At 46.1% G+C, this 26,205-nt stretch overlaps 1 protein-coding gene across 4 annotated transcripts in view; it reads right to left on the bottom strand.

Moving 5' to 3' along the window:
* LSAMP (limbic system associated membrane protein) overlaps positions 1 to 26,205 on the bottom strand; it is a 1,028,339-nt gene that overhangs the window by 152,335 nt on the left and 849,799 nt on the right. For all 4 annotated transcript variants that reach the window (XM_072881982.1, XM_072881974.1, XM_072881963.1 and 1 more), the window contains one exon: positions 21,866 to 22,098. In XM_072881982.1, the coding sequence (XP_072738083.1) occupies positions 21,866 to 22,098 (233 nt within the window). The remainder of the gene's footprint in view (positions 1 to 21,865; positions 22,099 to 26,205) is intronic.

Below are 26,205 nucleotides of genomic sequence, written 5' to 3'. Positions count from 1 at the left end.
AGCCTTTATTCTACTGTGTGTCTTCCCACAGCCTGACTGCAGGGGCTTCATTATCAGTGTGTATCAAGGACCTCAAAGCATGCTGCAAGCATCATCTGTTTAAACCCTGCAATTCCTGCACTGGTGAAACACCTAATTATCATCCTAAACACACCCACGGAGCAATCGAGGCGTTAATGAGGTAGGGTGGGGGAAGTGACTTACCACTGGCAATATGAATGAGTGACACACCAGGAAGGGTACCCAGCAACACCCCCAGGCTTGTACTCCAGCAGAAAGGGAAAAAAGAAAAAAGAAAAAAAAGATGGACAACAGGAAGAGAGAGAAGGAAAAGGAAGAAATAAAAGCAAGGCAGAGAAGGAGAGAGCACACAGAGTGAGGAAAGCTGTCAATGAAAAAAAGGGCTGCTTCAGTGCATGCCAAGCAAGAAATGAAAGTGACAGCCTGAGCTGCAGAGCAAAAATGCCCCAAAGTAAATGGGAAATAGCCAGAGTGGCCTACCATGACTTCCACAGTAGAAAACATTTTGCATTTGGGATGCCTGTAGAGGAGGCAGGAATCCTCTGACATTTGCATGCCTCAGGGCTTTCCTGAAGGGCATGTTTCCATTGGTGAGGAGAGCGTTTGGGACAGCTGGATAAGATGCTGTGAACAAGGCTTCCAGCATTTAACCTCCATTAGAAAGCAACAATTTACTCACTTGCTACCAGTTACCAGGCGCCAGGGTTCAATTACACGGGACACTTTAAGGGAAGGAGCGTCCATACATTATCACAGCAAACAAGTCAGTGTGACTTCGTTCAAGGGTATCATCCACCCTGGAACCTATTTCACATCTCGTTGGCTAGCTGAGTGAGAACTGATTGCACACGCTCCCTTGTTTCTCGTCTGGGTGTACAGCGGAGGAAGACCCCGATTCATTAAAGGAAACAGAGCGAGGTAAAGAGCTGAGCCTCTCCTTGTTAACCTCCTCTGGAAAAGCAGATTCCTGCATAGCCAGGAGTCTTCTAGGGAGTGTTTGCATCAGCAGGAGAGGGAAAAGCGCTCCCCCAAACTGCTAGCTTTTCCTCAGTCTCTCCAGCATTATGGCACACCAGTGACATCATAGGATCTCTTATGTAATCCTCCTGCTGCTGAATTAAACTCTGTGAAATGCAGAGGTTTCCTTGTCTGCCCTGCTGCACTCAAGGTGGTTCTTCTGCCTCTTGTCCCCACACCCTCCCCATGACAGGGACTCCAGCTGGGTTTTCCTCGTGAACAAAGCAGACTAGCCCCCCATGCGTTCCTTAGCTACACCATCACACAGCCTCTCCTTCCTTGTCCGGTGCCACTCAAGTAACAGCCTTAGTACCACTAGCACTGCTTCCCTGGGACACTCCTGCTATGTGATTCTCTCTGGAGATAAAGGATAGGATGGGTCAAAACCAAGAGGGTGGTATTTAGGGCAAAGAGGGCAAAACCAAGAGGGCTACCAAGAGGTATTTAGGCTGAAATCAGGAGGAAACTGGCCATCAGAACCCTTGGTTTCTGCTACAGCCTTCCAGTTAGGGCAGAGAACCCCACCTGTTTGTGCATTGGAGCTTTGTATGTTCATTACAGTTGCCTGTCATAACACGGGATCACTTCTGAGAACATGAAAGACCCACGCCCCGAGTCTACAAGCCTTCTGCACACAGCCTTACAAGTAGATTTGAGGCTCAGAGAAAACACCCCCAAAGCTACTTGGGAAGCCTGATGCACAGCATGGGATTGGACCTAGGTATCCTCAGTAGGTACCAAACACTGGAGCACCCTTCCTCTCTACTCCAAAGGAGAGCAAAGCCTCCTTTCCCTACTGCCTCCTTCGCACTGCTCAGTCAGGCCTGCCTTGGCTTTCCCGCTGCCTTGTCCCGCGAGTGGCCACTGCAGATCCCTGCTGAGCATTTTAGCAGGAAGAGTGCTGCCTGTTTGTATGCTGCCCGTCACACACATTTCGTTTGCTCTGCTCCTGTACTCCCTTAGCGATGAGGCGAAGCTCGCCCACAGCTGCCGTGGCGGGACGAGCCAGGGATGGCCCGGCTGGCAGAGGAGCCCTACCTCACCTTCACACTCGACGAGAAGGCAGCGCCAGGTAATAGGAAGACAACGGCAGCTGGGAGCCAGCTGTGTGTGCTGCTCTCCTGGCCAGCCTGGGCTGCTCTTCTCCAAATCCCACAGCTCACAGCGGGCGGTATGCAGCCATTATGAGACAAGTTATATTGTGATGCCTTCAGGCACAGAAACTCTGCCAACAAATAGCTACTTGCTCTGGAGGAATAGGGAGAATGCAACTTCTTTTTTCTTTTCTTTTTTTTTTTGGCCCTGTGGATGAGGTGCAACCTATTTTTTTAACCTATTTAAAGGCTTTGAATCTGTTGTCTGTCACAGTATTTGACTATCTTCAACAACACTCAACAGCAACGTTCAAGTCCCCAGCGGTCTTCTTGGGGCCCTAGACAGATCAAGGCAAGCCTAACACAAGAAGAGATTTACTTCCTTCTCTTCTTTGTATTGGTTGTCAGTCTGCAATGGTTATGAGAGCAAACCCAAATATGCGTGTGCCCTTTGCACCCCAAACAAGGAAGAAGTCAAGCCTCTCAGGCAGTCCAGCTCCAAAGAATAAGGAAACAGGACTGGGAGCCTCATATTGTCAAACCTCAGCAGATCTGGCCTTACCAAAACTAAATCTCCTAGGGAAGTGGAAACATGCTGTAGGAGCTGCTCGGGGAGCTATCTTCCTGATCGCTCCTGAGACGTACTGCCAACACTATACTACTGTACGCAGGGGGCTCCAGTTAAGGGTTTGGCTGAGCATTTGAGATGTATCTCTTCTTTTGGCCTTGAGCCGCTGAGAGCTCTATTGGCTCAAGCAAGGGGATCCTTCTTATCTAAAGAGCCCAAACCCTTTCAAACTCAAAAGACAGCATTACAATCCTAATTTCCACCCTGGCCTTCAGCAATGTAATGCTCAAACACTGAGTCAAGTCCCAGCAGTATGCTAGACTCCCTTCCCTGTGGTGAATGTGCAGTGGGAGAGTGGGGAAACCCTTGGGGACAGACAGCAAGACAGAGGAAAATGCTTCTAATAATTCCTAATAACACATGATGCAAGCTGCACCTCTACACAAGTTTCCCTCTGATGCATAAACCAGAACAGATATTTTTACTGGTCAGCCAAAGAAGAACTGGGAGGCCCACAAGCACCTCATTAGTGATAGACTGTAATAAGGAAGAAGCTATTTTGTCCCAGGTTATTGGGAACCTTTAATGCTGATCCAGTTCTCCTTGCACTTACACAAACATAACCCTATTTGCTCTCCTAGAGACAATCAGAATCAGGCTGTCGGTAGAGGTGTAAACACAATTTTCTAAAGAAAACAAACTGGAGTACAACTTACACATCAAGTTTAAGCTGGTAAGGGTGGTGGTGGTAATTCACCTCAGTTAATTTACTTTTCTAAAATAAGACATTAAATGTAAGTGCATTTTTTAACCTAACCCTACAGTCAATGAGGAGAGACAGAGATTTTGAGAGGCTCATTCATTCCAAGCATTTCAAAGACTACCTTAGGTCAGATACCTATTAGAAGGATACAGTCCAGTGAGGTAAATCCCACCCAAAATTTGCACGGTCACATAGCTTGCACTGACAATGTGCTGAGGGTGACCATGGCAGCGTCCTCACCAGCTGGCCATAGTCCCATAGGATCTGAATAGAGTGGGCAAAGCCAGGTGCTGCCTATCACGGTTCAACAACAGTCCCAGACGTGGTGAGACGGTGAACCAGATCCAGGGTCCATGCAGAAAGAGAAGGCCAGAGATAAGACTAGAGATAAGCTACCTAACACATAGGTGCAAGGTCCATCCAAGACATGGTACCGGAGACACAGCTGGAGACAGGTACACCTAACATGCAGATCCAGGCCTGAGCTTATATGGAGCCCCTGGTCAGAGGGTAGGTGGATACCCCTGGGGAGACAGGTCAAGGTCTAATTAGTGCACTCAGGGCCCTGGCAGACAATGCATTTCCTGAAGAAGTAAAAGCAGCTCGCAGTAGGGAGGAAGATGATGGAGCTGTCCAGAAAACTAAATGGGGCACATGACATCTCCAACACTAACCTAGCATCAACTTTTGTGTTAATAAAAATATCCAGTGGGGATGTATTTAGTTATACTAATGTCTTTCCCCACTAAAAGTAGAGTCACTGTGAGCATTTTATATGCAGAATGACTAATTGGAATAAGCTGTGCAATTTTCAGCTTAAACCAGCTTCTTTATGCTCAACATCCACCCAACATCTAATGACACAGTTTATATTTTCATTGAGGATTCAGCATCCAGGCGAAAAAGAGAAAGCTTTACGAGTCTTCACTCTAAGTCAATTAGAATTTAAATGTAGGTCGAATGCCAGGGAGAAGAATGGGACCTGCAGCAATTCAGATCTCAAATGTTCACATACTCTGGAGACAGAAGAATCATTTGCACACTTATTCTGTCTTCCAGAGCTGGGGGCATTCAGAAAGGCAGGTTTGTTCTCTGCTGCATATCTAATAGTGTTTTGGCCAACTAGTCTTTAAAGTTTCTGGGAAATGACTCTTCTACCTTTGCCCTTGGGAGGCTATTTCACAGCTGAATACATCCCATTCCTGATCTGCCCTTGTTAGTCCTAGCTATGACCTCCATAGAGAAGTACACAACTTCTTTAAATACTTGGTGATTCTGATAGTTGTTTGCAGGGTGTCTTTGCACCTAGATCCAATCCAGCACACCCCAGCACTAGCCTGGAATACATCAGGAGCAACTTCTGTGAAGTCAGTGAAGTTGCATTGATATAAACAAGCTCTCAAATACTACATCTTCCACTGCGTTATTTAACCAGGATTTGCAGACCTCCCTCTTTTAAATTTTAGCATATGTGTCTTTGCACTTCACTACAATTCTACTTGTATTGATCAATGTCACTGGAGAACAGACAGGAGGAAGCCACTGAAGAAAGAAGGGCCAGGATGCAATTAGTCACGTCAAAAAGTTCCCGGAGAGGCCTGGCAAGCCACACAGTTATTGCTTACTTCATTTCAATCCTTCTGTACACTGGCATGGACACATGCATGTACACACGCATATATGTCATCCACTACCAGAAGTATCACTTCTAGTCTAAACTACTTTCTTTTTGTTCCCCTCTCCACTCCCTCTGCTGCTCATTAAAACTCATCTCTCCCACCTACAATGGTGAAGAGTCAGCAGGCTGCCCAGGTAGCATCAGCTAATGGGAACTGACAGCCTGCCACCATTTTCCAAAGGCTTACATTTTTGATATCCTGTCTTCCAGCCTGTCTTCCCGCCTGACTAATTCTATGGAAGACTTTTATCACAGGGAGATTGACCTCAGGCAGGAGACATTTTGTGTCACTGTGAACAAGTGAAATGAAGACACGACGGGGATGGCAAGAACTCACTAGCAGCAAAAGGGAAGGAGAAGAAAACAGATGTATGACAAGTTGTGGATGCCCCATCCCTGGAAGTGCTCAAGGCCAGGTTGGATGGGGCTTTGAGCAACCTGGTCTAGTGGAAGGTGTCCCTGCCCATGGCAGGGGGCTTGGAACTAGATGATCTTTAAGGTCCCTTCCAACCAAACCATTCTATGATTCTATGAATACCTGCTTTGCCCTGGCAGGCAACTCAGTGATTGGTCCTCTTAATGAACAAATTCACTGAAGAACCTGAACTGTGGCATACTTGGAGAATCTGTAAGAGGCAGCCTTAATTGATGATAAACTAAAATACCAGTCAAGTTATGAGAAGCATTTTCCCACTGATTTACAACACTCTGGATCCAGTTAAAGCGTTCCTCCTTCTCTCTGCCAGCTAGGTTTGTAGGCTGCCTCACAATGACTTACAGGGACACAGTCTGGAATACCTCTGTACTCGGGTTTTGGCACAGTAATTCTTACTACGTTTTATTGCAGAGATGTGGAAGTAAAAAAAGTAAAAATGTTCACAGCATGGATACCTATTCATACTTACAGAAAGTAAACAATGCTGTTACTGTATTTCCCTGCTGAGGTGCTGTGTCCCACAGGAGCTTTAGCCTGGAGGACTTGCTATCCTCTTTATTTCCCAAGCTCAACATCCCTGGCTGAACTACGTTCCTCAAGATCCACTTCAGCCTCCTCTCCAGCTGAATGGCAGATCCATCCCAAGAATCACAATTTCTTCCCATTCAAGGCTTCTGAGGCTGCCATGAAAAGAAAAAGCTATTCATCAAAAAAACCTACATTCCTTCTCTCCCTGCATGGTGTCAAGTATGCCCCAGTTATGCCTTTCAAAAAAATCAGGTCATTCTGCTGTTAGCTCTATAGTACATAGCTCTATAGTACAGGGTTGAAAAGCTCCTGAGAAGGCATGACCGTACATGTCCTAAGAGCTCAGGATAGCCCTTTCCATCAGTGGTCTGAGCTTCCCCTTCCAGAACAGGCCAATGGCTGAGTGTACCAGACCAAGGAGGAACAGAAACTACAAAAAGCTGGGAGGATTAGCATCCACGACAATTTCCTATTTCACGTGTTCCCTTCATATCAGGCACCATGGCTGCATTTTGCCTCTGAGTCCTCTCTGGATCCTAAAGAAATCTTCACGCACCTAAAGCTTATGTGTAGCCAAGCAACTGCCCCTTGCGGGGAGCTCCTGATCAAAAATTTCTATGAGAATGGATACAAGGCTTTTATCTCCCCTGACTTCTCCGCAGACAGAGGAACGCTATTGCCACTTCCCTCCTACCTGAGCGTGCCTGCATTGTACGTAACCCTTCTGTTCTAACATCCTTCTCTACATCAATTATTTTGCTTTGGCCTATCTGCTGGATTTACTGCATTCCCAAGGAGACATGATGCCTCTTAGATAGGCTGCTGGAGCCCATATTTACTGCATTCCCAAGGAGACATGATGCCTCTTAGATAGGCTGCTGGAGCCCATACAAGACATTTACCCTTACAGATCCTTTCCCTCAGGTTGCCCTCATTAGCAGCTACTGTGCAGTAGAAACCATCTGAGTTTGCAACCTTTCAGCAAGATCAGGTGTTCACTATTTCATTAGTGGGCCAGCAGACATGTAGCAACCTATATGGTGCATCAAAAGATGGGATTTGCCTCCTTAAAGAGGGCTATCACTCAGAAAGGGCTGTAATGATCTTTGAAGAGGCCAAGTGCCCTGTAGCAGCAACGAATAATGAATAACCAAGTGGTTGGGTAGAGCTGCAAAGCTGCAATTCAAATTCATACAATGCTGAGGGAGGCCTATCTCTGGGACAGTGGTTTAAGCTCATCTTGAGATAGGGGAATTAGGGCTAGAGTAGAAGAGAAATTGTATTTTTTGTATATTACCCAACACTGTTCACTCATCCCTGCAATCATCCAACATGCCCTAATTGCTTCAGTATGTCCCTGCAAAACAGAAACTGAGAGCGACTTGGTAAGAGACATACAAAGACACAGATCTAAGATGTACACAGAAGCAGTCGTCCAATAACGATGACCAGCTGTCACAGGCAGCAAAAACCTCCTGGCAGTTGGCACCGGCAAATTTTCAAATACCCGCTGGTCACTGTTACCCCATTAATCGTGGGCACTTTGCCCAGTCTACATTCCTGAACAGCTTTTTTCTTTCTCTTCCCCCTCTCTCTTCCTCACAGACTTCTAACACAGTTAATAAAAAATTTATCAGGGCAATGAAATAAACAGCAATTTGATTTGATCTGGGAGCCAAAGAAAGGAGAGTTTCTGCTGTTCAGGTGCAGACTTGGGAGTTTCTGCAACTGCTGGCAGAAACGTGGCCACAAAACCAATAGGATTAGAAAAATGGAGATGTAAAGATTTTGGGGGGGGTTGGGGGTTTTTTGTTTGTTTGTTTTTTAAGGGAGTGGAAAGGGCTGGCAGGGAGACCAGTCAGCAGTGTGCTCTTGAACCCCAGGAAGAAGAGGGTAACACTGTGAAATCCATAGTGGGTAATGGACTTCGCAGCACCAGAGACGGAAACAAGCATGGCAGCACCCAGCGCTGATACGCAACAGTGACTGCAGCTCCCGAGAACTGCAGATGCAAGTGACTAAATATCTGGAGTTTCTTTTTGAAATATTATATAGTCCTACCTTCAGGGAGAAGAAAGAAGAGAGGAAGAAGCACTTGGGTCTAACACTAGTGATGTCTCAAAGGAGTTCAAGGGCTAGAGAGACAGGGGCAGCATGAAATCCAGGAGAAAAATGGAGTACCCTCAAATAGTTTGGGCTAGAATAGCATTACTCATCTAGTGAAAAATTTAGCCTGTGCCTCAGGGCTTTGCTGGGCTGGTGGCTCTGGGAGCAGGAAGTGCAGAATTATTTTCAGGGGAGTCCCTTACCCTCTGGCTCAGTGGGAAACGGCAGGCAAGAGTACCCAGACAAGGAGATGGCAACCTTCCACTGGGAGAGCTTGTACGAATTTGTGTCAGGCTTAAAGCAAGAGATTCGGAGGGGAATGCAGCTGCGCATTGTGAGGACAGGTAAATGTATCGAGGATTACAACCGAAAGTGTTATCCAGTGTAGAACAGCTTACAGACTAAAATAAAAGGTATTGTTATACTATTTAAAGTCACACAGTCCAGGTTATGGCAAGAGGAAGAGTAAAGGCCAGTCAATGCTGCCAAGCAGATGGTATTAGATTGTGGCTAATGCCAGAGTCTCTAGAACTAGTTTCTTACACAGTTCCGTCTTTCCTGCATAGACATACAAGGCGGGTTCATGTCACCAAATTTTAGACATCGGAAAGCTTGCTGTGTAAATCTAAGTTAGTCATTCACATTCCTCCTGTAGTCCAAACAGAGAAACAGGGACTTCTGGAGGATGATCCATCACATTATCTTGAGGCAGACAGCAGAAAGAATAAGATGCCAACTTCTCACAACAGACTACAGATGAGGGCCAGATGACTAGCTTAGATTTGTGCTACTAACACTTAGATGTCTAAGATTAAGTATGATGAATCTTACCTGTACTATACCACTTCTGTTTGCATGACTAAGCGTCCATACAGACAAGAGATGCAACACCTTAAGAGAGTTACACTGAAAAGACTAAGTGACAGAGATGTATATCTCTGGACTTGGATTTTAGTCCTGCCTCTGATAGGACAGCTGTGCAATTTACCTAGCAGAACCATGTACACACCCTGGATTTGTTAAGATGAGGTGAACCTTTTATGACCTTGGATGGCTATGTCTATACTGTCAATGCGGTTTGTTCTCTTTTGCTCCAGAGAGCAAAGCACAGTCTCTCAGTTTTGCTCCAGTCCTGTGGACAGCCGTGCACACAAACATGAGATCACTCCCACGTTCTTTCCTGGAATGAACTAGTACATCCCCTCTCAGAGGACGAACAGGCACAGCTGACATGGACAGCCCACTCCAGACATGCAGACAATGCCGACAATGCCAAGTTCAGCTTCCTCAACCTGCGAAAGTCCTCCAACACCAACTCCACAGGCCCTGGGCTTTCAAATTCCTCCATGCGCTCCTGTGCCATATAACACACACTCTTGGCATCAGGTTATAAAGACAACAGTCTGCCAGACTGTGTCCCAGCCTTCTCATTATTTCAGGCACTTTTAACCAGAAAACATAACAAATCAATCAACCAAAAAAGAAGCATGTCTCAGGGCCACAGGGGCACCACGGGGAGCATGGAGGAGACCAGGCCCCCCACCAGTGCCCAATGCAGTGTGGACATGATCTATCCATTCCAAAAGGCAGCACCATCAAGTAGCATGAACACGAGCCAGTCTGTGCCATCTGGCCTGGAGTCCAGGGCTTTCTCTAATACTATTCACAGAGGGAGTACAGGCATAACCAAGGCGTCAACCTCAATTGCAAAGATGGTCCACAGGCTTTGTACAGCTGTTCTCCTGGAACACAGTCATGCCATGAATTATGTGAAACATATTCACAATAGTTAACAACACAGCAGGAGAAGCAGCCACTGCCACTCTGTTAACACTCCCCTCAAACAGGTTAATGAGGGGTGGTCTCCCTATGAACTTTTCTTCTTAACTTCTTTCCTGTATGTCAACAAGTGGATTAATCTTTCAGGTAAAATAGTTAACTGGGAGCTCTATGCATTCATAATCCCTAAGATCACCATTGGATTTGTACAGTCAAGGTCATAAGGCCTTGCAAAGTCTGTTCTGTGGTTATTTGGGGAGATTTATCCTACTTCTTAGCAAAGGAATTTTTTTTTTTTTTTTTTTTTTTTTGCATTCAAAACAGGAACATACCCAAAAGTCACATTCCCATCAGTCTAACAAGGGGACAATCATTTTGAAGAGACTCTCCAAACTACAGCTGCTGCTGTGGCACCTGTGTGAGGGCCATATGGAATTCAGGTTTAGGATCTTGCTTCTTGGCTTCTCTCCCTTTGAAAGGCTCTTTACTCTGTGTGTTTTACTTTGCCTGTCTGCACTTAACACATTAATGGATATACTTGCTGCTTACCAAAGCTGAGAGCTGAACCTCCCAGTTAACAAAACCTGAGTAGATGTCCCACTCACCCACTAACTAACTAGAGTACAGTTTACAGTACTCTAGTCCTAACATACAACTTCTTCTGGTGGCACAGTTCTGGTCTCCTTGCAGACAATTTTGTCAGTGCATCCAGCAGCCAGCTTGTGACTGCCCTTCCAGGCAGAGCACTACCAACCTCTCTTATGCCCAAGTCAACCATGGCCAGATGCCCCAGGCCCACCACATCACCAGTACCCTGTGCATAGCTGAGTATCCATATGCTAGGATGCTGTGAAAACAAACTCACTGCTCTTGCAGCCTGAGCGGCTCATAAGCTGAGGGCACCCAAAGGTGAGGTGCCAGTACGTTAAAATCACTGAACTCTGAGAGTCCCTTCCCCACACATTCAAAGGGAGTGTCTCCTTACCTTATTAAAGGCAAAAGGCTTTTCTTATACTGCTGACAGAGAAGACTCAGAAAGGAATAAAGAAGATAATAGGCTGCCAGAGGCCCAATTTACGCACCCCAAAATTAATGAGTCATTCCAATTAAATTATTTGCCCTAAATTAAAACTTATCACCAAAATCCAATTCTCATTTCATTAAAGAGGGCTTCCCTAGTTATCAATTTCTTTCCTCCACAGATTTTTTTAAAGGTAACCTTCATGGAATGGGAAGAAAAATGTAGTTGTAGTCTACTTCTCTGTTTGAGGAGCCCTGAAAGTTTTATTTTTTAAGAACTGTTCCTCATTCCTGTATGTGTCCACACAATAAATTAAGATGTTCCTAGAAGATTCTATGGAAGACTGAAGAAGTACAAGATCATGCCATCAAATAGGGAAATCTGATACATGAAGAAGGAGTAGCATTGCCCCAGGTCTCAGCAGCCTCAGCCCTTTGATATCAGAACTGAGAAAGCTCACAACCCCCATTTGGGGATCTCCAAAGGGTCTTTCAGCAAAAGGCAGGCAGACAAATGATAGCACTCCCAATGTGTCTTTGAGAAACAAACCCATCTTTTGATCTTATTCTCAGACTTTCACACGCCACTAAGACTTCTCGAGCAGGGCTTGGTTCCTCCTACCACAGGTCTGCACACTGACAGCCTGAGCTGTGACAGGCAGAGACCCAGCACTGCTGATGAGAGCGGCCACGTGCTCCTTCTCCCTCAGAGTGCCCGCGCTAACCTTTGTTTCCTTCCCAGGAACAACCTTTCTCCCGTTTTCTGTTGGAGATTAACACTTTTTAACCTAATATTTGTTTTTCAAAAGCTGTGGTTGAGTTTTGAGAAAGTGCTCCCTGTCTGAATAATCCGTAAATGGAAGCCATATGTCTAAGTATCTGTTTCTTTTTTGTCTATTTTGTTGTGTGCACATTTGGCAAGTTATTTTTTCCCCTTAACTATCACATCTCGGGCTTTATTAAACCAAGCTGCTATTCTGTTATTTTGGAGGTTTTTCTCCCAAGCAACCGACTACTGACATTTTAGCGTCTATACAGGAAATGTGATATTAAGTCATTATTTTCTCAGAATGTTTCTTTACTTTTTGGTGAGCTGCTACTGGGGTAGCAATTCCGATGTTTCTAAAGATAAAAAGAAGAGCTGAAGCTCTGAAAAAGCCATCAAAATTCAAACCCTGAAAACCTATTACTTAATACAATTTATCATTCGTTGTTTTTGTGGAAAGCAGCTGGAGGCTTATCCTACAAGGCATAGCACGCATACACACCAAAAAGACAGACTACGCATCCATTCAGGAGTGACGAGGGCCAGCAACTGGACAGAGACAAATGGTAGGAGCACACGGTTACCGTGGGTCGGCTGGGGTCAATACGCACCACGCAGGCACAAAGATGCAGAAGGAAGGCACAGCACAGAGACCATGCCTACCTGCCTGTCCCCACTCTTCAAATCCTCAAGTCACTTTTAAAAGGACAGTCGCATTTTAGAAATACTATCTCCTTGTTCCCTTTCATGAAATGCCAATTTCTTTCTTTCTGTAATTAATTAATATTAACTAGTAAAATGGAAATCTTTTAAAGTAGGAAATAAATTTGCCTCTTTCTACAAGTCCTGATGTTGTTTTTGAACTGCTGGCTCAATGTAGGTTTATTTTACAATCTGTTTCTAGCCAATTCCAATTTCAGATGAAATCTTGGCTCCAGTGAAGCAAAATTCCCTTTAATTTCAGTGGAATCAAGATTTTGATCCAGGTTCTCATCCACTAACACACAACTAGGGTAAGCGTAGACAGTAACACAGCAGCCAAAAACACAGAACGCGAGCTGGTGGACCCCAGGAATCTGGAATTTCATCCCATATGGAGTTTTGAGCATGGCAGATTTGCAGTATTGACTCCACTGGCACCAGTGAAATAAGAAAAACAGACAAAAGGAACACACTGTTCCACAAATGCTGGAATTAGCAAGGCCTGGTTTATCACAGCTACGTGTCCTAGGTCCTGATGCCTCATACCTCGGGAAACCTTCAAAGCACTTGACCAGTTTTAGTCAAGGTGGCACCTCCCAGCGGGCACGTGTGTGGCTCCAAACCAGCCTGCAACCATACAGCCTTTTACACATCCCATTGGTAAGGGATGCAGGAGGAGAGTGGGGTCCACTAGTGAGAATCTGAGGGGCAGGAGCTCTTGTTGGGGCAAGGTCACAGCAGGTATGAGAGGTGCTGGAGTGAGCTGAGCAGAGGACTGCTAAGCAGAAGGGCAGGTAAACAGCATAACCATACAAATAAACCCATACACACTTTGTTTCCTTAGGAAGCCAAGCTACCCCAGCACCTCTAGGGTTTGGATATAATAAAAGCTCAACTGAGCAAACCACAAACCTGGTTAACCTCAACCTGGCAGTATTTCTTTCAAATGAAAGGAAGAAAATAAAATGGACAATAAAGCTACGGAAAAGGTTGATTTGAGACAGAGAAATGTGGAGCATGATTAACCTTAGCTTTCATCCGTACTGCAAGTAAAAAGACAAGTTGATCCTAAAGTTGCTAGTGGAGACTAGGTATATATCTTTTCTCATTATTTTGGGTTAGAAATCTAAAGCTTCAGATCAGATCTTTTTGAGAATTCTTTTAAAACACATTTTTGCTCATTTTCAAGCTACTAAGCAGTTACAGGCCTGCTATGTAAAATGAGTAAGATATTTATTCCTGGTTATACTAGCACTTTTATTCTGCAAACAGATCTGAAGAGGATGTGGCAAAAAAATTGTTCACTCACTACTGACAAGACACTGGCCATCATGGAGGGAGCAAGCAATGGGAATCTATGACTTAGGATGTCCAAGGGGCTATATCTTGTTGTGAGCAAATTGAGTCAAATTTCAAGGCTTGCAACAGGTCAAGGCAACTCTGTTGTGCTACCATGGCCACTGCTTTTCCAGCAGTGGGAGCAGAAACACACTTGTCTTTACAATTAGTGGTTATTTGCACTCTCTCAAGGGTTAGCAGACTTGGTGGTAGGACTAGGTTCTTGCTGTGTTTGGAGCTGAGAGCACAATATTGTCCCTACTCCACTGTCTTACAGTCCAGGCTAAGACCTGGGACAACACACTGAGGCAATCAGACCCAGAAATAACACAGCAAAATCTTTCACAGCGCTGGTCTGAATCTAGAATCAGCTGATCACACAAAATCACACCAAATCAGCTGATACCGCTCTAAAGAGACCACTCAAGCTATGCTGATTTATATCACTAAGGAGTTGGATTATCATATCAAGATCCTTCCTCCCAGCCATAGGAAAGCATTCCATGTATTTTATGCAATACTTCTTTCTCCAGAATAAGTAAGCATTTTTTGAAGTATTCTGTTTTTGTCTCCTGCCTGCACCTGCAAAGCAAGCACCACAATATTTCCAGAAAAACCTCCTGATTTATGCACTAAGAAGTGCTGAGATCCAACCTATGTAACAGAGCCAAACCCTATGCTGCATAGTGACATTCCAGCGATGCCTGGAGATAGGAAAACAGAAGTTAAGAGGCATCAGGACACTATGCGGAGGCCATAAAAATACTAGATGAGGAGCGGCAGGAAGTTCCTTGGTAACCTATGAAACACCAGGTGCAGTTTCCTGCAATTTATGAGTTTGGGCGAAACAAACCAGCACAGGAAACCTAGAAAGATTGCCACCAATACTACCGTGTGCCTGAAATTTCTAGAATTATTTTGCTGGTAGGAAATTACAGACCATGGTAACAGCGGAAGGGGGCAGCAAGATCTACTGTGCTTCGGTTCCCCAAGATGATTCCTTGCTCTCTAAGCTTATTTTCCCCATCAAACTGATCCGCTGTCACTTCCTTCTGAGCACACTGGTCCTGTCTCTCCCAGTCCCCATAGTAATCTGAATTTATCTCCTCCCTCCAATCTTTTCTTCTTCTCCCCCACCGCTCCCAGTAAAATGATCTTTTTTCTTCCTCCCAGAAAATTCATATTCCCATGTTATCTCATTATTCTTTGCAACAGCATGCCAAATTCACTGTCATTTTCCCACTGGGGCTATGTCCTGAAAAAGACAAAGTGGTCTGTGCTCGTTCTTACCTACTGCAGACTCCCTGGAATTGAAAATGCTACAGTGTTAGCACTCAGAAAGATCCCTTCGAATTCTGGGCTCTGCGCCCACAAAGCAGGGAAGCAAACATCTCTCGGAGAACAGCATCTGACTCCAACATCTTTATTGTCTAGCTAGCAAAGGAAAAATAGCTTCAGTGCTCTTAAAACCGCTCTGCTTCTAGCACTGGCCAAAGAGGTGGGAAGGCCAGGCATGCCAGGGGAAGACGGGCTCCCACCACAGCTCTGCTGAGCTCAAAACCAGCCTGGCTCTGGTCTCTCAGTGACCCGCCACAAGCACTGACAGCCACCAACCCAGTATTCTGGCAGGGAATAAACTCCAGTGGAGAGTGACAGAAAGGGGTCTGGAAAGACTAAAAGGATGCATGGCACCATAGCGACTGCTCACCCTGGGCTCCCCTCTACAGCCAGTGGAGGGACACTGACATTTCCACTGGTCAATTCATCTGGTGAATTTTGGACGGCTACTTTAGGATGAGCTGGACTGTGTCTGAGAAGAGCCTGCTTCTCCTCACTAATGACAAAGGGAGTCCAAGGTGACCCACTCCAGTGGTAACATCTACATTTGGTCAGATGAACCCCACTCTGACTCAGTGACCCAGGTCCCAGGCTGGTGACCAGCAGAAGTTACCTCCACCTGATATGTGACTTCAGGCTCCTATCAACACACTCATGTGCCTTGCTCCAGTTCTGCTCAGAAACGCTTCTCACACTCCCAAAGTCTAAAGCATAATCTTTCCTTATCACTGTCCTCAGCAATGAGGGCAAGGGCTGAGTGGATGGTGGACAACACCCTGCCTCCTCAGCCCTAGACCCAGCTCTTACCGAGGAGCTCGCTGGCAGAGCAGTGCTTACACAGGGGAAGCCTGGATGGCTTCGGCTGCCTTTCTGTGTAAAGGATTTCCCTCTGCAGTGAGAAGTCACCCGTCACCCGCACAAAGTCCTTTAATTTCAGGGGAGTGGACTGAGAGGGGGCACAGCTAATCTACCACATAGAGTTAATAATAAATTTCTACGGTTAAATCCCAGCAACAACAAATACATCTTTATACCACTTCGAAACAATGAATGGTCAGTCTGAATCTTTGCAAGCAAGGAGCTCTACAAAGGCAATGCATAATGGAGAAAGGCTACACCCTGTGGTTCTTTTCACACACTAATGCCTATCAGTTTGAAAGAAAACTGTAGGATTTGGCCTTTAGCTGCTATACATTTGACTTCGAGTTTGTGATTAGGGCTGGGCAGTAAACAAGAATTCCTCTTTGTGAAAATTTGCTGCTGACATTTCCAAATTTGTTCTTGTTTTGCCAAAATGACAAAGCCCTTTTGTTTTTTTTTCATTAAATAAACATTAAAACAAGGGAGAGCCCACATTCTTTGAACAGCCAATAAGTGGGAATCACAAGAAATGTTAGTGAGCCTGCAGGAGTCCCAGGCTCTGAGCAAAAATGCGAACGTGAATTCTCTATACCTCAGCTGAATGCTCTAGCTTTTAGATAGGCTGTGGCAATGCTATACTTTTTTCTCTTCCCAGTTTTGACCAGAAAAAGCAACTCAGACCTGTAAAACCTTCCTGATTAAATTTTAATCAAAGCCAAAAGCAGTGAAATGTTTTAGTTTCACTGAAAAGTTCCCAACCATCTCCATTCACAATGATGCCTTGCTGTAAAGGCTCTGGACAGCAAATACAACAACCATCTGCTTGCTCCTAGTTGAAAGAGTTATTCCTTTAGCCTGACTTGGACAGGCCTAAGTCTTTATTGCAGAAACTGTTAAACCCCATGCCAGCTAAGATCTCTGTGCCTTTGTGCCTGTGACCCTGATGAGACAAGTAAGAACTATAGGGATTTCTTCACTGATATTTAATGCCCAAGAGGGGCTTGAGGATATAGCCCTAAAAGAACAAGAACCCAAGGTAACGCTGGGAAAGGGGCAGCAACCGCATCCCCGTTACGACTCATTCTCCTGGAACAAGTCACTCAACATACTGTAACGAATGATTAAACATCCCATTTATAAGCACCCAGAGGATAATAATACAGTAAAGGAAAAAATAAGCAATGTACTTTTGGCAAGCACATATTATGTCACCCCAGCCTCATTCCCTTTTTTTGTAGGATATATGGCATAGCAAGATAATGCAGGAGCAGTATGTGTGGTGATGTGATATATCTTGACTTCCGAAGGCCCAACAGTCTCTTGAACAAGCTAAGAGAATATGGCAGATGTTAAATCACCATCAGGATGCATCAAAGAGCTACAATCAACAGATCGCTATCCACCAGGGATGGAGTTTTTAGTGGGTTGCTACCACAGTCCACTTTTGTGCCCTGATCTCTTCAATACTTTAATTGTTACTCAATACTCCAACTTCATGATGGAACAGAAAGAAGGCACCTGACTTTTGTCGATGACACCAAGTTGGGGGCAGTTGCAAGTGCTTTGGAGACCAGGATCATAAGTAAACTGAAGAAGTGGTCTCCATGGAGAAACCAATCAGATGGCATCCACCAACAGCGAGGACAAAGCGCTATGCTCAGGAAAGGGGGAAAAATGATTAATGCTCAAATACGGAAGTGGGGAATGAGCTGCAGACTGTGCTACACACCAGTAACAGAGGGTTAGAAAGCAGCAGAGACACTGAATAAGTGAAAGCAATAAGGCGCTCTTATAAAAAAGGTAAATCTCATCTCATTCTGCGGTTAGGTAAGTGAAGCATGATATGCAAAACATGGCTGGTACTTTTATCTGCATGACTGAGTCCTAAACTGGAACTCTTGCTTTGGTTTTGGACAGTACACTTAAGGAAACATGTAGACAAATCAGACAGTAGTGAAATACATATGACATCAGGGTTGGAAAATATGACCTGCAAGAAGCAGTGAGCCTGTTAAGATGGACTAGAGAGGTCTGAGAAACAGGGATTAATGGGCTTCTAGCAGATAAAAGGTAGTTTTGCAGAAGAGGAGGAGAAATTATCACTATGTGTCTTGAAAGGACCAGAAATAATTGGCAGCAAAATTAGTTTGGATCATATGTTAATAAAAGCTTTCCAAGTGCAAGAAGAGTGAAATAATGGCTATGCACTGGCTATGCAGGCACAGGGTGTCTTCAAAAAATACATGTTACGGGCAGCCACTGTATAGCTGATCTTGTCTCACTGTGTGGAGAAGGACCAGACCACCTCTTGTGGGTCATTCCAGCTCCTTGCTCCTCTGATCGATACCAACAGCAATATCTGGGGTAGTAAACAGAAAGATTCACTAGCAGCCATTACACTCCAATTGAAGAAGCACGAAATGCTTTGAGTGAGGTGGTGGTTCAGAGCAGTCTTCTTCATGCGTTCACCCCAGTGCAGAGAGCGCAGTACCAGCTTCTGGTAGCAACTGGGCTGGGCAGAGACAGCTGCCTCCAGTCCAACCCACCCTGCAAGCAGTGCTGCCCACCTGGGTCAGAAAGACAGATGAGACGGCCACAGTAATACTAATGAATCTTTTGGCAGCGAATGCCTACTTCTAGCAGAAGAATTGGCTTGAAGTTTGAAAAGGAGGAAAGACTGATGAAGAGGACTTTTTCTGTCTATCTTTTTAGCTATCTATTAAGTTGTGATTTTTTTTCTTAAGTGTCATTTCATTACCCCTCTTTTAGACCTCTGCAATGTGCCCCAGCTGAGAGTGATCCTATTAGCGGACATACACACTTAAGAGAGGAAAGGAGCAAACTGAGTAGGCTGTCTATAAAGAGACTGGTGCTGGCTCACAAGGCAGAATTGGGTCTTCCCTTGGAAATACTAGAGAACATGGGCACACACATTACAGAGGTGATGTCCCTCTTTCTGTGATATACTCCTGCAGCTCTGACCAGCAGAGTTCACTGAGCAGACCTCACCCCAGGGAAAGCTGATTTTCTCAGGGGAGGAAAGGACCTGCTCCTAGAATGCAACTCCATTAGCCTGCAGTGATCTAAACACAGTGAATCCTTAGGATACACCAAAGCCCATCTATTTCAGCTGGCACTGTGGACATGGAAGCGGTCTTCTCTAGTTACAAGGGCTCTGGCACCACTCCAGTATCTGCCTATCTGTCAGTCTCTGATACAGCTATCCCATTTGTTCCTAGAGGTAACAGGGGCTGGGTTTTCACAGTGGCTATACAGATGAGGGAGTTGAACCGGGGGAGATTAAGGACTTGTCTTTGGTATACAGTGCAGTGGGGAGCAGAAATACCCGTGACAACATTAACTGAGCCAAATGGGAAGCCTGGGCATGGCCCTAAGGCAGCCTATTGCTTCCAGGGCATGAGCAGCTATCGTTGCAGGATCTGTCACTGACAAATCCAGGCATCACCAGTGTGCGCAAAGCTAGCAAGGAGTCTCCGGCCCTGGCTTGTTTCGGTTTCCCTGGGCTTGTTTGAAGGAAATCACTAACCATCATCCCAGAAATCCTCCTGCCAGATTACCACACAGATCAGATGACCACCCTGTTATTTAATTTTTCAGGAGCTGTATTTTATTTTATTTACTTATTTTTACATTTGGGATGCCCAGAGCTTCACATAGCCAATGTTTTTATATTTAGGAACACAAAAACAAGGGAGGTAAATAAACTACATTAAAAAAATAAAACTAAAAAGCTTAGTATGACTCAATATCCAAACTCCTTTCATTTGTACTAGCGGCAGACTATTTTTCAGGCAGACAACCTGCAAATCTGAGAATAATAATAATCGATATGAGAAAATGATACTCAGAGAGGAAAGGGATTATTTTTTAACATGCACTATTTTCTAATGAATTAGTTTTATTAGTTAAGGTTATTTAAAATGAATTATTTATTAGTTTTTCACTAATTAAAACATGGTTTAAAATGATGAGTCTAAGTCTTCCAAATGGTAAAGGATTTTGTATTTATATTTTGCTTGGGTTTTTTTTACGAGACGAAGTTTAGTTTTAGAAAAATCAAAGCTATGAGTTTCACCTAATTACGGGATTACAGGACCTGGGGCTTTAAAAGTAAGCATGATATTGCAATGGGTCTTTTGCTAAATCTGTGGCAGGCGTTAAACAAAGATTATCCACAGATACCTTGTTTACAGGCATCCAGAGTTTAGGTGTGCCAAAATCTGAATTTTCTCATCCTCAGAAAGATGGCAGTAGTTCAGAGCTGGACACCCACACATTTAGGTGAAAGCTAAGCTAGAGAACTCAATTTCGCTGCTTAGGCCCGTATCTAATAGGCACAAATAAAATTAATAATACATGTGCGTGGCTCTAAAATTCATTTGTACCTATATTTTTCTTGACAGGTAAATGGAAATTGTATGCTGTGAGATTTTACCAGCAATAAACCACCTACAGCCGCTTAGCTATGCACCGCTATAGCGGTGAGCAGTGAGGCAGGGTACATACCCCTCCAGGGCTGGCGAGTGCGTTTCACGCCGGGCGCACTCCAGCAAACGCTCAGCCAAGCCGGGAGAGCTGCTCTGCCTGCTGGTGCCTGCTACTCTTCATGCTGCTGGGTGAGGATTTTGCACAAGAACACAAACCAGGAGCCTTCTGTCTCACTACACTCGCATGTAAAGCATCACCTCTGACCATACGTCCGGACTTCACCTTGCAGATAAACACTCGGTATGCTAGTTAGTCCCCAGCTTGCCAAGTAATACCAGCAAGAGGAAGAGTCCCTTCATGCATGCATTTATCTCCAGAGCGATTCAAACACTTGCTGGGGGAAATAAAATCCGCAGCCTTTTGGGTTACTAGGCAAATCAGGAGAAATAACAAACTCCTGCCTGAATGATAATGTAGAAGCTGAACATATCTGTAATATGTATCAAACACATTCATACGTACCTATCTATCTAAGCTGCTCTATAAATATTTTAGATAAATAGCCAGATAGATAGAATGGCGTGAAGATTAAAAGCAAAACAAAACAAAACTGAGTAAACTTGCTCATTTGGTATTCTGGTCTGGACAGGATGGAACAAGTAAACTCCATGATGCCCCTACCAGCAATTGGTGAACTCCTTAATGTGTTTACTCTCTGTTACACCGTGAGTACAGGCAGACAGATAGGACAATGCTGGTTCAGATCGCCAGGTTTCCAGTTCCCTATAACACACACAGGAGGAGGGTAGCTAAAAAAACAGAAGGTAACATAAGGTACACGGCAGCTACCTCAGGTGCCAGGTTTCACACATGCCTAGCGACAGTGCACCCTGCAAACCAATGACCCAGCACAGAAAAACACCCAGGAAAATTAATTCCTCAGCCTTGCAAAGAGTTGACAATGGAAGGCCGAAAAAGACAGCACAGTAGCTTGTTGACACAAGAAAAAAGAAAGGAAACCTGAGGAAGGAGGAGGCAAAGAAACCAGAGGGCTGTCTGGGAAGATATGAGGCAAGCACGACGTTCTGACAAGTGTCATTATAAACAAATGCTTTCCCCTCAGTGCCAGAACAACCAGAGCCAGAAGCCAGATTTGCATTATACTAGAATATGTCTTGGCATCATTGGTGTCCCCTGCTCTGTCACCGCTTTTGAAAGGACAGACTGACAGCAGAATAAAGCCATGCTGCACTGCAGTGGAAGGGCACAGTCCCACTGGCTCCTGTTGTAAACTAAAGAGATACACAGGCTACTGACCCTGGGGTTTCTCTAAGAAAGATACAGATCCCTCCATCCGCTGTGTCTTTTGCTCTTTGCTCTCTTCTCAGGCATGTTGCTTACCTTGCACAATCAAGTAAACCTGGGAAGTCTTGGGGTGATGCTGTGTCTGCACTGAACACGTATAGGACCCCTCATCGTAGACATCCACTTTCTGGATCCGCAGGCTGTATTCCAGGGGGTTTCTCTTCTCCAGCTCTACTCGAGGGTCTAGGGACCACTTGTCCTCTCCCGCAAAAATGATGCCAGAACGGTTTAACCAGGCCACCTTGGAGCTTCTGTCTTCTACATAACACCTGCAGAGGATGAGAAAGGTCAGGGGGAGATTAACAAACCTCTCCATCATCTCCATTTTGTCTTTTCCCTTTACTACTTTGCTCAGAAACTCCAGAGTGCACTCCTGCCTCACCAGTGAACTACAGCATCTCTGCCCCATGGCCATGTATTTCACAATGATTTTTTGAAGAGTTTCAGGAACCCTTTGGTTCATGAAACCATGGGATTTGGGGTGGGCCATGCCCCTCCTGTTCTCTCTTCCTTTTGTCAGTGGCCTACACCTGCACCAAAAATTACTTTGGAAGGTCACAAGAGATTCTGGTCCCTTCTAACACTGCCAATGGGAAAGGTCAGAAGGAGTTATTTCCATGCTTCTCCCTCACTCTCAAGAGTTAAGTATACAAGAGAGTTACATTCCCAGCCCTCTGCCAGCCCTCTGCCCCTCCAGGGCAAAGGCTCAGGGCTCCAGCTTCCTCAGCTCAGGGCACAGCTGCTCCATCCCTCAGTTTCAGCAGCACAAGGGGAGGGAGATATAGTGTATCACCCCTCTCCATCCCCTTGACAAAAAATGGCTTTATGGAAAGAGATTCACTCCTCAAACACCAGCCCCCTAACACACAGGCCCCCTTGCTGATGCATATCTGCCCGCTTGTGCAGGCAAATGCAGATTTCAGGCTGAAAAGGAAAGGCCACGGGGGTGCCAGTGCCATCCCTGTGACACACTCAGCATGTCCTGTGAACATCCCAGGTAGACAGGAGAGGAGGAATGACAGCTAGGGATGGCAGGCAGAGGAGCGGCAGCAGGACCAGCAACTGCCACATCCCCAATTACCAACCGTTGCAAGGCAGAGGGCAGACTAACCCTACTGCAACTGCATGACAGGCATTTTGCTCCTTGGCAGAGAGCGGTGAAGGTGCTGCAAAGACAAATGCATTTTGGCCAAAGCACCTGCTCTGTACCACTCTGTACCTCCAGAAACCGGTTTGCACAGAAGAGATGAGGAGGTGCCAGTGAGGAGGCACATCCTGCTCGCTCTCAGCTGTATCTCCTTCAAGAGGTCCTGGGCTGAAGAAGACACGGGGACACAACTCCTCTTTCACCCTGGCAGCTGTACCCACCAGGGCCAGGCTCAAACAGGCTGAGAGGGTTTGCCCTGCAGCAGCTTGCACCATGTTTGCTCTGCGGATAAAGAGGGAAGCTCAGTCTCCACAGCTGTTGCTCCTTCACCTCTCAGAGCTCTGCCCACAGCCTCCTGGCATCCAAATAACCCAGCGCCTCTCCCCACCACCATTCATGCATGTGTTGTATTTGAGAGAGCAAAGAGAGAGGATAAAGATTGTTGCTTCAAGATAAGACAAATATTTGACAGTAGGCTTTCATACAGCCTCTTAGCACGGGTCAGACATTTTCCAAGTTCCTCTATTTGAATGCATTTCATTCATGCTGCGCTACAGCTGCTGTCACTTGCAACGTGACCCTACCATTACGGCCGGCACCTCTCACCCCCTCCCTTTCAGCACACCCATGGATGCTCTCTGAGTTGTTCTGTGGTTACTTGTGGGCAGGAGGAAAGCCAGGCTGCATGGGTGTCGATGGGAGACACGCCACGCTGCTGGCCAAGCTAGAAGCAGCTCTGTCTGGTCTGACAAACGTTTACTTTAGAGAGCAGCCCAACAGACCTCAGCCAGCACCGCTGCCGTCCAGTCAAGGGAGGGGAGCAAGGGTTCGACCCTCAGGCCAGAGCCCACCCTCACGGCCAGGCAGGCACTTGACCTGAGGTGAGCTCTCAGCTGTGATCTGCATTTTGTTTTTAAAAAGCTGCTCTCTGTAAAAAAGAAAGGGGCAGGGGAATCCATCAGCAGCCACTTACATGTAGAAACCAGCACCACGGATATGTGGCGGTGCCCCAGCTCAGCTGGCCACCCCAGGCTGTAATCACCAGTGACGGGAGCTGGAAGCAAGGACCTGGGGAGGGCTCTGCGCCCCAGGACTGGGAGCAGTTGCCCTATGGGGACACTCAGACTGTCTCCAGAGCCAGCTGCCTTAGGGTCTCCAGCCTTCTCGTGCACATGTTTCTGCGTAGAGTCGTAACAGCACCGAGAATCGGGGGTTAGGTCTTTTTCCAAGGTGTTCAAAGCCCCTCTCTGCACATTTTGGATTTGTGAAAATCCCAAGGGGGATGGCGGTGACAAGCTAAGCAGATTAACTGCTGAAGCTGAAGTCAGCGGGAGCTGAAGTTTCTTAGTCACTTCTGAAAATCCCCTGGCACACCTATCGGTGCTGCGGGGCACCAGCAGATCCAGCACACTGCACCAGCCCTGCCGGGACACTTTCCGGACCTACACCGCAGCGCTACGTGATACAGCACAGCACCCCGGGGCTCTGCCCTGCACCTGGTCGTTACACGCCTCTGCTTAGAGGTAGCAGGATGCCCCTGCGATATCCCTTGGGTCAGTAACAGCCCAGCGGTGCAGCTGGAGCAAAGCCTCATCCTCTCACTTCCGAGGGGACGCTCATCTGAGGACCCTCCCGCCTCTCTGCCAAAGAGAAAACGTGTGTCACAACCTGTTCTACACCCCCTGAGGTCAGCCCTAGGATGGTGGTCGATAGCTACAGTCAGACAACCTTGCAAACGCCTGTGAAATAAGTTAGCAGGTGCTACCGAAATAAAGTGAGGAGGAGAGAGGAGAGAGAAAGGAAGAAAATGGGAAGAGTAAGTGAAATGGATTTGAACTGCTCTGTTCAGCATACCTGTTCCTCTCAAACTGTCAGGGAAAATCAATGTACAAATGTGGAAATTTCAGGTCCTGGCACGCTCCGAACATGCATCCGTGTGGATGATGCATCTCAGTATGTCCGTCTGCACACACGCACCCTCTTAGTCTGCCAGAGATGCCACCCAGCTGTATGGATCACGCTTTAATAAGGATTTATGGTGATGATTTTCACAGTGTAATAAGTGCTAATTCAATACTAATAGAATATTAAATGGCACGTTAACTGACATTTTAACTGCAACGCAATAGGAGCATGGCATCAGCAAGATATCAAATGACTCTTATCATTCACTAATAATCAATAATCAAGTTCACAGAGACAGTCAAACGCTTTTCATTAGGCTTATTGAAAGCATTACCATCAGCGTCAGTGAACGCTAATAAATGATTTGCAATCCATCCATTTTGCTTCTCCTTATGGTTTCAGGTTTAATTTCTTGACATCTGCTGATGCGGCTAATGAGAAGACCAGCTAGTGGTGATGGTCATGCCTTGCAGGATCACTGCAGGGACTCAGGAACTATTGATCTTAGCACCAATTCAAATCATAGACACAGAAGGACAAAAAATCTTGCTGCCATGTCCCTTTAGCCCCCCTTGCCCTCTCATAAACAAACACAGCAAAGTTTGGCACCTGAGGTCTTTTAGCGACTGCATCGTTTTTAGCTGCCACAGATGCGTTTCCAGTTCTCACACAGTGGCTAACAACCACCTAACAACCAGCCAGGAGAGGACGGACAGAAACCGGACGTGGAGAAAGGAACCTGGGCCATCCTCGTGTGCCTCCCTCAGCCTTGGTTTCCCCACACGCAAAATGCAGACGATGGGGCTCAGCCATGCCGCAGGCGGGAGGGGAGGGGATGACGCTTTCACCGCGGGAGAATGCTTTGGGACCTTCAGCAGGAACCATCGCCTCGAACGGGAGGGAGGGCTGCCCACCGCCGTTCCTGGCCCCTGGATTTCAGGCCGGGAGGGGACATCAGGCAGCACGTGGGCAGGGGGAAAGCAGGAGCCCGGAGCTGGCCTTGATGCTCGTCCTCTCTCCTCCCACGCCTGCCAGCCCAACGCACAGCGCTGGGCCAAAGCAGCGCTCCTGCAAACCTGCCTTCATAGGCTCCAAGGTAAACTCCATCTGGGTAGGGGAGATGTCTTTTTTCCCCCCCTTCTTGAAAGCATTTGGGCTTATTCCTATAGATAAGTGGGAAAGTGAGCTAAGACAAGGAGAGGGAGGCTCAGGCATCTGCATCTCCTCCCCTGGCGAACACCAAGGCTGGAGGCCTCCCTGCCCGCTCTGCCTCGCTCCCTTCCCGGTGCTTGACTCCTAGCCCCGGCGACTCCTGCTCCTCCTC

This window comes from Ciconia boyciana, chromosome 1 (assembly GCF_034638445.1).
Source record: "Ciconia boyciana chromosome 1, ASM3463844v1, whole genome shotgun sequence".
Classification (NCBI taxonomy): Eukaryota; Metazoa; Chordata; class Aves; order Ciconiiformes; family Ciconiidae; genus Ciconia; species Ciconia boyciana.
This window is presented reverse-complemented; position numbering and strand designations above follow the sequence as displayed.